At 35.9% G+C, this 13372-nt stretch overlaps 1 protein-coding gene across 5 annotated transcripts in view; it reads right to left on the reverse strand.

The window, feature by feature from the left end:
* Positions 1-13372, reverse strand: part of ANO3 (anoctamin 3) — a 111738-nt gene that overhangs the window by 44399 nt on the left and 53967 nt on the right. For all 5 annotated transcript variants that reach the window (XM_071418301.1, XM_071418299.1, XM_071418298.1 and 2 more), the window contains 3 exons: positions 8826-8978; positions 7040-7140; positions 3297-3341 (listed from right to left, as the gene is read on the reverse strand). In XM_071418301.1, the coding sequence (XP_071274402.1) occupies positions 3297-3341; positions 7040-7140; positions 8826-8978 (299 nt within the window). The remainder of the gene's footprint in view (positions 1-3296; positions 3342-7039; positions 7141-8825; positions 8979-13372) is intronic.

The following is a 13372-nucleotide window of genomic DNA, read 5'->3' on the forward strand; positions in this document are numbered from 1 at the left end:
TAACATGAAAAGCAGCATTGGAATAAATTAATGCTTGTGTCCCCATTACATTTGCAGTTTCTCTTCTGAGAAAAAATATAATGCCTTTAGTACTAGATAGCATAGAATATTGCAACGGAGAATGTATAAAAATGATCCAAGAGAGACATTTTTCTTATGTTATTTTACTGTTGAAGAAGAAACTATATTTTCATGGAGCTTGCCTTTAAATACAGATTTTTCCCTAAATCATAGGACTAAGTATTAGCATTTTTACTCAGAATGACTTTCTAGATTTAAAGTAGCAGTTTAAACAGATTCCTGACTTAATCTGCTCAATGTATCCTATTTAGCTACAGTAAAAGCAGAGAGAGCTTCTCTGGGGAATTCAGGCAAGGAGATAAAAAATGTCCCAGTGGAATGGTGCTGCAATGTTATGGGATACTGATTCAGGTTTGCTTTTACTGAAACCACTCCAGCTGGTGCTACAGGAACACCTCAGACCAAGGGACAGCACTCTGAATTGCATGTGCATTTCATTCTTAGCTATACAATTTAATATTTTATGAAGACACTTGTAATTTCAGCTTTGCTCGACTCCCATTCTCAGTTTTACCCATCTGATTTATTTGGTTGGTTAGTCTTTTTTTGCAGAACAAGCTCACCCAAAAATCCTTGCAGATTATGCTTACTCAACAGACTGCAATGCAAAGAAACACAGTATATAGACGATTTTAGCATTATCTGATCAAACTCATGGAATGAGATACCAGAATTAAGCAGCTTCAGCAGTCATGTTAGGCAGCTTTGATAGCAATCATCACCCAGCAGTTTGCTTGGTGTTTGTGTCTCTCGAGACTGGCCAAGTGTCAGCTACATGCCACCAAGTTACCGGGGCACAGTGTATTTCCATGTAATGGGAAACATGTTAGGGTTGACAGATTCAACATATAGACACAATCATCACTAAAAAAAAAAAAATAATCATACCTTTGTTTACTGGAATGATACCAACAATTTCACTTTAGTGTGCAGACTGAAATCCCAAAGATTTTAAATCCTCTTGCAAAGCAAACTTACTGTGGGTCAGGTGCTGAACAAAGACATTTTTGGTTCTCTATTTTTAGAAGTATTAAGTGATTTTAACATTTCAGTGGGCAGAGTGCAGCTGCAGACTAAGACAACTATATTTTCATTTTCTTTTCCTTGACGCCATCCTTTACCAGCATGAAATCAGCAGGTCCAATGTGGCAATTACAAGACAGTTTTACTAGATTATTCAGTCTTCAATCTGAGAGCTCAGACAATTTTTGATACCAACCCTATTTATTGGTATATTTCTTTCCTTTGAGAAGAACAAGTCTTTCCAAATATTGCTCATAATGAATATGATAGATTTATTTCTATAGTGGGATTCTATGGATAGAAATCAAGCTTCATAGAATTAAACACAATGTCAAGGCTTTTTAAAGGTGTGTAAATAAACAGACCACATGGATACCACATAAAGGAAATTAAGTATTACATTTTTCTTGTCCTTTCATTAATGCACCTAATAATCTTTTGCAGATCTTTTAAAGAACATTTATAGATACACATCTACCTATCATATAACTGTGTCAATAAAGTTAGAGAAGGGTCCAGGTTACAGCAGGTCTAATATACTAGAATTATACTAGAATTCTTTGTTTTCTTAAATCATAGAAACTTTATAAACTTAATATTTTGATATAAAAGAATTTTAATATACTTCTTCACTGTAGCTCTTATAAACTCTAACTTAGAAATTTTAACAAGAGATTAAATTACAGAAAAGCAGTAAAGTTTGAAAAGTTGCAAGATGCAAGGTAACAATGACAGTTGTAGAAATAAAAGTATGCATGCAATGTGTATGTCAGCAATTTTAGAGTTAGCTTTCAACTTTAAATATAGCTTCTTTCTATATTGCTTTTGTTTCACACAATTCCTCTGTGCACTGAATTATATAAAGTGCCAGAAAATATAAGCATAAAAATATTTATACCCAAATTCTCACAAAATAAATCACAAGTAAAAGCATTTATGTCAAATACAAAATCAATCTGGCATGGAAATTACTCATTAGTCAATTCACAGGTACTGTGCAATTTCAGTTGCATCTTTCAGACATCTGTCCTTCTAAATAAGGAAAACAAAATTTATGTAATATCCAGGACCCACCAGATGGATTATAGATGAAACAAGACAATTCTGAAGTAAAGCTTGTTGATTCTGCCTTTTATTGCAAGCATTTCACTTAGATTTTTCATAATGCATGCTAAGATGGAGCAAGCATGGGAACTGGGAAGAGGACAAAACGCAGTTGTAAATCTATGTTATAAATTGGTTTACTTCAACATATGCTATCAGCTCATATGTTTCAAGTTCTCTCACTTTACCATTCAACATTCTGCTGTTGTTAGCTGATCGTCCTGGAAACTTATCGTGAGACTCCCTAAATTGCTCCAGAGAAATGAGAGATCTTTACCATCTAAAGTGACAATAAGAGAACTTAAATCAAAAGTGAGCTCATCTCAAGATCCATCTCAAGAAAACCTGTGATGGGGAACTCTTCAGGAGATTTCCCTCACCTGAAATATTTCCAGGTATCTTTTCTGATGGGGATTAGGATTTACAAGACATAATTATTTCTGACTCAAGTGATGGGGAGAAACTACAGCTCAGTGTCCCCCATTCTCACTCCCTAGCACTCCCAGGCTCCTTTCCCCTGCCCCTATAGCCTCTTGTACCCTTCTTCTGGCTGACAAAAACACCAACAGCAGTAGCAGCTAGCTACAAGTGAGTTTTGCAAGTTACTCTCTCAGCTAGCAAACAAAAATTCAAAGCAGCCTTCAGCACGCAGCATTAATTTGTTCCTGATCAGGAGGACACACAGCAGAAAAAGTCTGTTTGCATATCTAAGGAAGTAGCTGACTGCCTGAATCTGAGACACACACTCAAAAGCATCCTTGATGCTAAAGAGGTATGCCTTGGTGTCAGCAGATATAAGGGCAGAGAGAGATCCAGTATTAAATCCTTGCTGCAAAGATAAGGTCTCTTTTTTTGTTTGTTTCCCTGGCATAAACATCTTTACATTTCTAAAATGACAACTGGCAAAGCTTTAAAGAACTGCACCTTGTTGCAGATGAATATTTTAGCACTTTGAGCTGACATATTTTGAGTTTTCAGGAAAATAATCTAATTTTCCAAGTTTCATGGATAAATTTACAACTGCGAATGGGTTTTCTTTAGCAGGGTGACTGACTGACAAAATTAGAAGCTACACATCACCCACCAACCTGCCCATGGTTTTGCTCCTCCAGTCAGTGTAATAACATTTTTTCCTGAAAGAACAGCAAAAAATCAGCTGAGATTAATCACATAGGAGACAGTTGAAAGGGACATATATGTTAAAAAAGAATGCTAGACATTTAAAAACATGCATTTTCATAGACCAAAACATGAAAAAACACTTTAAAAAGGAAAGTGAAATAGAATAAGTCATTACAATAACATAGTTCCACTTTTCTCAAGTTTGTTCTAAAATAGCATTTTGGATTTGTAGCTACTGACAATAATGATAACCGATCAGTAAGTCACTTAACAGTTCTTTTCTCTGCACCCTTCACCAATTAGAGAAACAAGACCAGAAATTCCCAGTAGAGTGTTCTGAGAACAGTTATTTTGAAACCAAATGGAGACATATTTGCTACATGGTTATATTTCCCACATCTAGTTTCAGGCTTTCAGGCTCTTTTTCTGGCCTCCTCCTTTAATTTCACATCACATTTCAACCACACAAAAGCCTTGATATTGCAGATTCCTCAGGAGTTAGGAAGATCTGCAACTGCACACCTGGGCAGTATGTGAGATTTATTAAACTACATTACTTACATTGAAGATCCACTGCAATTAATACCTTAAAAAGAGGGTGAAAGGCTCCTTGTCTGGAAAATATATGGCCATCTGAAAATTATGTATCTACCAATCTGCAGACTGTTGGCAGCCTGACACTTGGTACTGCTAGGCAGCATTGTAAATGAAGAAATGAAGGGTATTAAAGGGTTTTCAGACTTTTTTTTAACAAAACCCTTATTTACCCTTAGCTGTTTTGCCCAGATGGAGTTCAGCTGTTACAAATAACTTATTAACTACAAAAAATAATAATTATATGTTGCAAGATACTTGTAGACAAAATTAAAGCTTTGCCTCAGTTCTAGAAACACATAGTAGTTGTATTTCTACTGACAGACCATATACTTAACAAAAATACCCATAAAAGTTTAAAAATTGTAATTCAGTCATGCCCTAGCTTTGATGCTTACCCTGTTTGAAACCATGTACATGTGCTTCCAAATAAAGCAGCATTGCAAAGTCAGCCATATATACAAGACAGCAATGATTACTACACACTGTCCATTTAAATTTTAGAAAAATTTCATTCTGCAATTGAGACACTGAGATTCCATCTATATTACATATATGATACATATTATATATCTGCCAGCACATTTTGGTATAATGCCATGCTAAAACAGCTCTGGGGTATGGGTGAATCTCCAAAGTATTTTTACTTTTCAGAAACAGAGAGAAGTACCCTGTGTGATAATAATTCTTGATTGTGTTGATTTTGTTTAGATTCCTGGATTGAGCAAAATGAAATGAAAAAGTTTGAATTGAATTCTTCATGTGTTATTCATATATGATATTGACATATGGTATATTTAAGTGACCATAACTAAAAGTCAAAATTTTGCAAGACTGTGCAAGAGCAAACAGGTATACTGCACTAGAGTACTGCAGGGAAGGTTATCTGTCATCTTTAACTTTGTACTAGAACCAGTCAGAAACCACTGATGAAACAGATAAAGCCAATGAGAAATAACTTGCTTTTCAGAATTACAGAATATCTCAAGTAAGAAGGGATGCACAAAGATCATCAACTCCAACTCTCTTTTACCCTTAGGCCTACTTAAATCTACCTAAGGATGACCTAAAACTTTTTGGGAGGAAGATGCTCTAGTTCACTTAGTAATCACTAATTGTGGGAGAACTGCAGCATTTGAGGTTCCTTTGTCCATTGAATGGTTACCTCAGGAAAACAACATACACCATCCAGGTAGGAAACATTTCATTAAAAAAGGCAAGTTCAACACTTCAAACACAATTGTTCCTAACAGAATATGTAATAAAATTAAAAAATGTGCGGTCACAGGATGTTGTTACAGGAGTGCAGGTTTATATTTCTGCATCCGTGAAAAAGCTATCTGGGCAAATATGAACAAAGATGAAGACTTGAACTCTGTCTCAGCAAGTTTCTAAAGCACAGCCTTCTAAAAAGAGAGAAGGAAGGTATCATGAAAAACTGCTCATCTACTGTAGGGACACTTTAGAAAGGCTGCTGGCAAAGCAGGGCAGACCATTCCTCAATTCTGCTACATCCAGCTTGTGTTTGCAACAGAATTGTGTTGAGTTTTCTGTTTTAAAAGGTACAGAAATTCAAGAAATATACTAAAATAGTCACACAAGTTCTAGACTGCAATTTCATTTAAATTCCTATTAAAATATTTTTAAAGATAACTGAAATGTTGACCAATTTACTATTTCTCACAGTTCTATTATGGAGGTAGAGGTGGAAAAATTTCTTCCCTAATAAATGTATTTCATTGTACAACAAAACTACCAAAAAGATGAAATTGCAAAATTTAGTATTTCATCTACTTTTGGTTTTGAATTAGATTGTTATGAATTGGATAACAAGAAGCCAAGCCAAAGTCCAGCAATTAAGACATTTTGGGGGAAACACTAAGAGAATATATTTACATGGCATTTAATAATATAAAAAACAAACATGACTTAGAATGCCTTCCAAATAAATCAGGACTGCAAAAGCCAGCCTTTTTTGTCCTGAGAGCACTATAGATCTATGAAATAACTAAAATTATGAAGAATTCAAACCATTGCTAAAACACAATTTTATGAAGTAAGGTATCAAGAGGAAGAAAATATAATTTTTAATTGAAATTTTGATTATTTATGTGTGTATACCCTTAGATAAACACTTCTATATTTAATATACTGGCAAGTATTTTTTGAACTAGGTAAACTCAAATAGCACTATAATAATATTTTTAAACATATGGAAGATGACTATTACAGAAAACATTTTTTATGGAAAGGCCTTTGAAGGCTTAATGGGATGATGTGAAAACTCACTACAGAACTGGGTATGTGGAGCAAGATTTGAGCAATGATGATTCACAATCACTGTTTCTGTCTTAGGACCAATGCAGGAGACCACAGCCCCATAGCATAAAAGACTGAGCACTTGGCAGTTTGAGTGGGAAAGGAGTGCTGCAAGGACATTTTCCATGGGTCACACAACTTTAGCACCTAGTTACTCCTTGAACTCATGCACAGGATATGCTCTTCTCTAGGAGCATCGTTAATCAATTTGAAAAGGCACATTTTCTCCTTTAAAGACTTAGGTATTGTTGCAGAAAATATTAACCTGTCCCACAAATTAATAACAAATATTAATCTGATAGAAACTTGTTTTGCATTCAGACAAGGAAGTGAGTTCAGGACTAAAGAAAGCTACTGGACCTCATTTTACTCAAATTGTGACAATATGTGTTATATTGGAGACATGGAAGACATTTTCTGTCGTTTCACCTGCCTTTCAGTAAGACTCCAAAAAAAACCCTAAAATCATGGAGGACACTCAAGCTCAGATGGAGAATTTCTGAAACTCTGCCAAGAACATCCAAAACAATGCGTGAACTACTGTTTTCTAAAAGACATATGCTCAATCTGATGTAAAAGGCAAGTTTGAAAACAAGTAACACATAGTACACATGTAAAAAGGAGGAAAGAACAGCACTTATTATTTGTTTCTCCTCTCTCCCTATCACATCACTAAAATAAATATGAGCACACCTGGTACAGAGCAGTAAAGGTTGCACTTTTAGACTTCAGTAAGTGATGAACTTTCAATATTAAGCACTAAATCATAGGTTTCTTAAAATAGTTTCCACAATACCTGAAAGGCATCCTGATGTTCATTCTTTCTGCATATTTGCACAATGTCTCCCACGGACAGTGAATTTTAACAAACATGATATCACTGTTGGTAACAGCTGGCTGTAAAGAGCAGTAATATGCAAACACATATTAATAATTTAAACCTACAGCAACCACCCTTCCAGAAGCATTCTTCAGGGTCAAATTCTGATTTAAGGCCTGAATTGGGCATGCAAATCTGAAAATAAGTGCTCTTCAAGACAAAGGAAAATCAGTAATCTTTTTCCCTTACAAACTCTGTAGTATGTGTAGACAAGTGGGACAAAAGGCATCTGTAGGGAAAGGTCTGTGGTCATGGACGTAAGTAAAGACTTTATGCAACACCTTTTTACATGGAATAAATTTTACATGGAATTAATTTTAAATCTCAAAAAAATCACCTTAGTCAAGCAGATTGAAGGCCATTCTGTGTGTCTCCCATTAAAGGAGAACTGTGGTCAGCTGCTAGAGACATGAGAACAGATGAGAGAAGGCTCCAGGTTGCCAAAATGGTAACTCAAGGGAATGATTCAGTAATTGAGTTACCTGCTGGGAATTTTCAAATGTGTATGAACTGGGATGGTTTTTTGTTCAAATTACAATGTGTACTCTACACAGTTTTTCATCACTAATTTATTTATACTTAAAAAAAGATTTTCAGCCTTACAGATTTCTATATTCACCTTCTCTTGTGAACACTTCAGTTCCCCACCCTCTTCCCAGATGTATTTGCTTGAGATTTTATATCTAGGTATGTTGATATTTGAGTTAAGTCTGATTAAAGCCTCCAAAAGCCTGACTTTGCAAGGTTTGGTAAGTAAAGGTAAAAGAACATGCAGTTAAACTTAAGATGTTTCCAATTTTACCTACCCATTCCATAAATCATATCACAGTTCCATACTACCGCCTCAAATATTTCACTTTCTCCAAAGATGTGGATAAAATACAATACTTGTGGAAAGCAAAATATTTCAGATCTTATAAAACCATTTGTTTCTGAATGTCAGTAATTCTGAACTGACAAAAGCTAAGATTTTACTATTTGTTTAAATTGGAACAAAACCAGATATTTTTACTACCATAATGTAACAATTCTTAAAAGCCTTAAATCCAAATTTTAGTCAGGTTAGCTATTTATGAATATTCAACATGCTATATTGTGAGCTATATCTTGCAAGCTCATGGCTTAAACTCAACATGCATTACAATTCTACTGAGATGAAAAATCAAGATGAAAGACACATGAACAATAGGAGCTTACATCAGAATAGACTAAATATATACCCATTCTGCAGGTCATTCATGAGACAGCAAAAATCCAGGGCAATGTTTCCCTGGCTCCATTTTCTTTCATTTTTTATTAATACTACTATTACTAGCCACAGATGAACTAGAATAGTGACAACCTTAACCCCTTGAGACAGTGAGACATTTAACATCAGGCATTCTGCTGAAAGACTGAGAGGTTATATATTAAAGCAACACCATGGGTTACTGAAGCTGCTTCTGTTCTGCAAGCATGACAAGCTGGAACTTTTCCCCCTGTACTGCACTACACTTCTGTGTACAAGTATGTATCTCCAAATCATTTTAAACACACACTATCAAACTATTCTTCTTATTAGTTTAATACAGTTAAGCAGATGATGAGAACAGCCTGACTGGAAAGGCTTGTATTTTTGTAATCTGGAATCTTTTATCAGTTCAGTAAAGTAGAATAGTATTATAAAGGGGCTTTTTTATGCCACATAAGCTACAGGACTCACCTCCCGTTCTAACATCAGCCCTTCTGCTCTCAAATTCTTCTCAAATGTGCTTCTTTTTTCTACCTGTGGGCTTGATTTCTTGTAGACCAAGATGTAGTCAATGCGCTTTTTGCCATCTTTGAAGAAGAGTCCTGATGATGCCATGGCATCACTCTAGCAAACATAAAAGAAAAATACTCTAAATATGACATCAATAAAGATGAAGAGCCCCATTATGAATTGTATATAACATAGCACTTTCTAAACCATGGAAACAGCCACATGTCTAAAGGATGATGAATATGAAACAAATTCAGAAGAACAAAAAAGTGATATGCATCAGTTGCTTAAGATTTCAAATTAATTAGAACAAAACAAAATAAAATAGCTTTGCAGAGCCCATATTCCAGTTATTTCAGCTATGCAAAAACATTAAAATTCTTGTGTGGCGTGTATTGATATGAACTTTTGTTTATCCCTACTTTTAATTGGGAATTAAAAAGAAAAAATAAAGAAGTCAATTAAAGAAATTTTCTCAGCTTTGTACCTGGGCAAATTTTATAAAACAAACATACCTGTATTTTCTCCAAGACACAAATAAATCTAAAAAATTAAAAAAGAATGCTATTGATTGGAATGTTTGCATGGCCAGTCTAGTTGAAGTGCTTTTTCAATGCCATATTAGCAATGTTCCAGTCTTGACTAGTTCCTTCCCACCATGCTTGGAAACACAAGGAATTACCTGACCTTGGTATGGAAAACGCTGCTTTACATGCTGCTGCTAAGGAGCTATTTTTGCATTCTGTGCTTTGCATGCTTCAGAACAGAGACCAAACCAGCTGGTGACGGACTACAGAATGAGTAAAATCATTAGGTTAGGATGGACCTCCAAGATCGCTGAGTCCAACCAAACACCACCTTGTGACAACTAAATCATAGAACTAAGTGCCTCATCCAGTCATGTCTTGAACACTTCCACAGATGGTGACCTTGCCACCTCCCAGGGCAGCCTCTTCCAATGCTTAACCATTCTTGCAGTGAAAAAATTGCTCCTCATGCCCAATCTGAGTGTCTCCTGGTGCCATTTGAGGCCATTTCCTCTTGTCCTGTTGGCTGGTAGAAGAGGCTGATCCCCATCTTGCTACAATCTCATTTCAGGTAGCTTTAGAGAAGAGGACTCCTCCAAAGCTCCTCTTCTGACTGAACAACTCCTGTACCCCCACCTTATGAAGTGTGCCACTCCTCTTACGAGGAGTGCCTCGTAAGACTTCATCTCTCTGGCCCCCTCACCAGCTGCACTGCCCTTCTCTGGACCCACTCCAGCACCTCAATGTCTCTCTTGCAATGAGGGGCCCAGAACTGGATGCAATACTCAATGTGTGCCCTCGCCCATGCAGAGAGCAGAGGGACAATCACAACCCTGCTCTATTTCTGATACAGGCCAGGTGCCATTGGCCTTCTTGGCCAATTGGGCACACACATTCAGCCAGCTGCTGATCAGCACCCCCTGGTCCTGAAAACTTTAAAATCTGAAAAGGTAAAGTGAGAAACTATCATCATCCTCTGGAGAATACAGCGCTCATTTAAACATGAACCATCCAGAAGAAGGTTAGTTTCCAGAAGTATCCATTACACCCATCATGAATGGGTCCAAACGTTTATGAATGCTGCATCTTCTGAAAAATGGGATGATGCTGGTCTTAGAAATTAATCCTATTTGGATTATTTAGATATGAAATTTATAATACTCAGTTATATCCAACGGGGACATTCTCTATTCAAAACTAGAACCATGTATCAGTGCATGATATCAGCATTATAAATACTGGATAACAGCTCACTTGTTTCTATGTGAAATGTTTTTCCTACACCCACATCTCTCACTGCCAGCTTTCTACAAATTTAGTGCTTCTGAGAAGTCCTCAGTCTGCAAAACCTAAAGCATTCTAACAAGATTCTTTCTCTGTCTTTGCTTTTTTAATTCCCAAAATAAAAAACAACCACAGTCTGTCTCAGACCATCTACCATTACAAAGGAGTGCACCTGGGAACATTATTTAAGTACATTAAGCTTCAATTTAGAATCATAGACCTCTAAGATCATTGAATCCAACCATTAACCCAGCACTACACCATGTCCCCAAGGGTCACATTACACACCTTTCAAATACCTCCAGGGATGGTGATTGCACTTCCCTGTGCAGCCTGTTCCAATGCTTGACCACCCTTCCAGTAAAGAAATGTGCCCTAACAGTAGATCTAAACACATCCTGATTTAACTTGAGGATGTTTTATCTTGTCCTGTCACTTGTTATTGAAAGGCTGAATCCCACGTGGCTAAACCTCCTTTCAGGTACTTGTAGAGAGCAGTAACACCTAGTCTTTTCTCATTTTTTTTTTTCTCCACACTAACACCTCCAGCTGCCTCAACCACTCCATGTAAGACTTGCACCCTGGATCCCTCTTAGAACACACTCCAGCACCTCAATATCTTTCTTCATATTTAGATAAATAATAACGCAAGTCCAAATTAAGGTAGTAAAGAGTGTCAACCAAGACTGTTAGTGTTAGTGAATATAGGGTCTGTCACCCCTTCTAAGAATTCTGAATGGGAATAGTAGTAAAACCATTGTTTTTTATTATTTTTTATAATGTGATAGATTTTATGATCTAAATCTATAAGACTCAGAGGTTTGAGGGTGAGGTAGCAGACTGAAGGTTCGAAAGTGCAAGTTTGAATATGCAAGTTTTTAAAACACAAACTTTTTCAGGTTCAAGACATGAACAATGAATCTCCTCTGGTTCATGAAGCAGGCACAATAAGATACAAAAAGCCTGGCCAAAACTCCCCCAAAGGGGAGATCTGGAACTTCTCTAAAAGATTTTCTGCTCATGCAATTTCCCTACAGGCATGCTGCAAATTACACCCACCTTTTGTAATACACTTCTACTGCCTTTCTTTGGATTATTATTTCTAGTCTTTCTTTCCTCATTTCTGAAACATCTGATTTTCTTCATTCTTAGAAAAACATGCTTTGTTTCTCAGATTAATGACAGTATCCAAATATGAGCTCGTATTTATTAACATCAAACAGAATTATTTAGGGTCAACGTTAAAGACATAATGAGCAGTGAAGACAGTAGAAAGAAATCTCCTATCCAGTTTATCCCAGACCACTTTCAGAGAACAACCCCCACAGGGGGTTTAGAAGTGCAATAGTGAAGCCACTTACCACACTCATGCAGTGAACCTGGCCTATATTACACTGATTTCATGACTGATTCACTTTAATGCTACTGGCACCATTAGTTTCACTTTTGTCCTATTCACACAAAGCAATGTTGACCACCTATATTAGCAGTAATATAATAATTACTTAACTAATTAAGTACTAGTAAAAGAATTTATATGGTTGATTTGTATGGATGATTTAGTTGGGTCTTTTCAGTGGATCTGAAGGAGCTTCATAACACAAAAGGGCAACAGGGAGCAGTAATTTCAATTAAACATATAAGTCAGGGTATATAATCTATATCTAGCACAAGGAATCAAGCTGTCAGTACAGTGGGCATTCAAGGACAGATCATTTATTATTTATCTGCTGGTTTAGACCACTACATTAATTTATTCTTTCACATTTTTAAAGAGAGAAAAGGATCAGAAAAGGAGAAAAGCATCAGAAGAAATATTGCGTACAAAAACCTTACTCTCCTCTATTCTATTAAGATTTCCTGTTTCACCTGAAAAATGTGTATAAAAGGACTAATCAAAATTCTCTCATCCTTTCCATCACCTTACTCCTCCAGATTTTCTGAAACAGTATCTATCTGTTAAGCTTTCTTACATTTACACACATATGAAAACTCATTTGTTTGGAAAAACTCCTTTTAGACTACTGCAATATAGTTCAGAGAGTAAACTCAACAATTTAACTTAACCTTGTTCTTTCAAAGTCTTTAAATAGAAGAATTTCAACTGTGAGGCACCACTTTACTCAAGCTTGTCTATTATGCAGAATCATAATACACTGGCTTGCATCAGAGGCTTTGATACCATAGATCTGCTGCAGTTTCTTGGTTTTATTATGTATCAACAGCTTTGGTTGCTTCATAGTTTGTGGTAAGTATAACAAATCACATGACATGCTGCTTTGAAGTCTGAGAGTGTAAAATTCAAAATACTGCCACTATATTCAACTGAAGTTTATACAAGGCAAAACACATTGATTTAGCCTAGAAAAAGGAGTTTTGGCTCAATCAAAAAAAATAAAAGGTCAAAGTACAATGGAAATATTTAGCAAAGCTATAAAATAACTTATATTTCCCTTCAAATGTATAAAAAGAACTTCCTTGGATTTAGCCAACATGGAGGGATTTTTCAATAAACTATTTTCCAGATTCTAATTAATTAGAAATGCTCTTTTTACAAAGTGGGAACATCTGCTTTACTGGATCTTTCTCTACCCAGTTATTTAAGTAGCAAAATTCACAGTAATTGTAACTATTTCAACGTCATTTATGTCTCACTACTGTTCTGATCTGTAAATTAAACTTTTATCATTTTTTCAC

The sequence above is a fragment of the Agelaius tricolor genome, unplaced genomic scaffold, assembly GCF_023055355.1.
Source record: "Agelaius tricolor isolate 1412-34295 unplaced genomic scaffold, bAgeTri1.0.p SCAF_82, whole genome shotgun sequence".
NCBI classification, from domain to species: Eukaryota; Metazoa; Chordata; class Aves; order Passeriformes; family Icteridae; genus Agelaius; species Agelaius tricolor.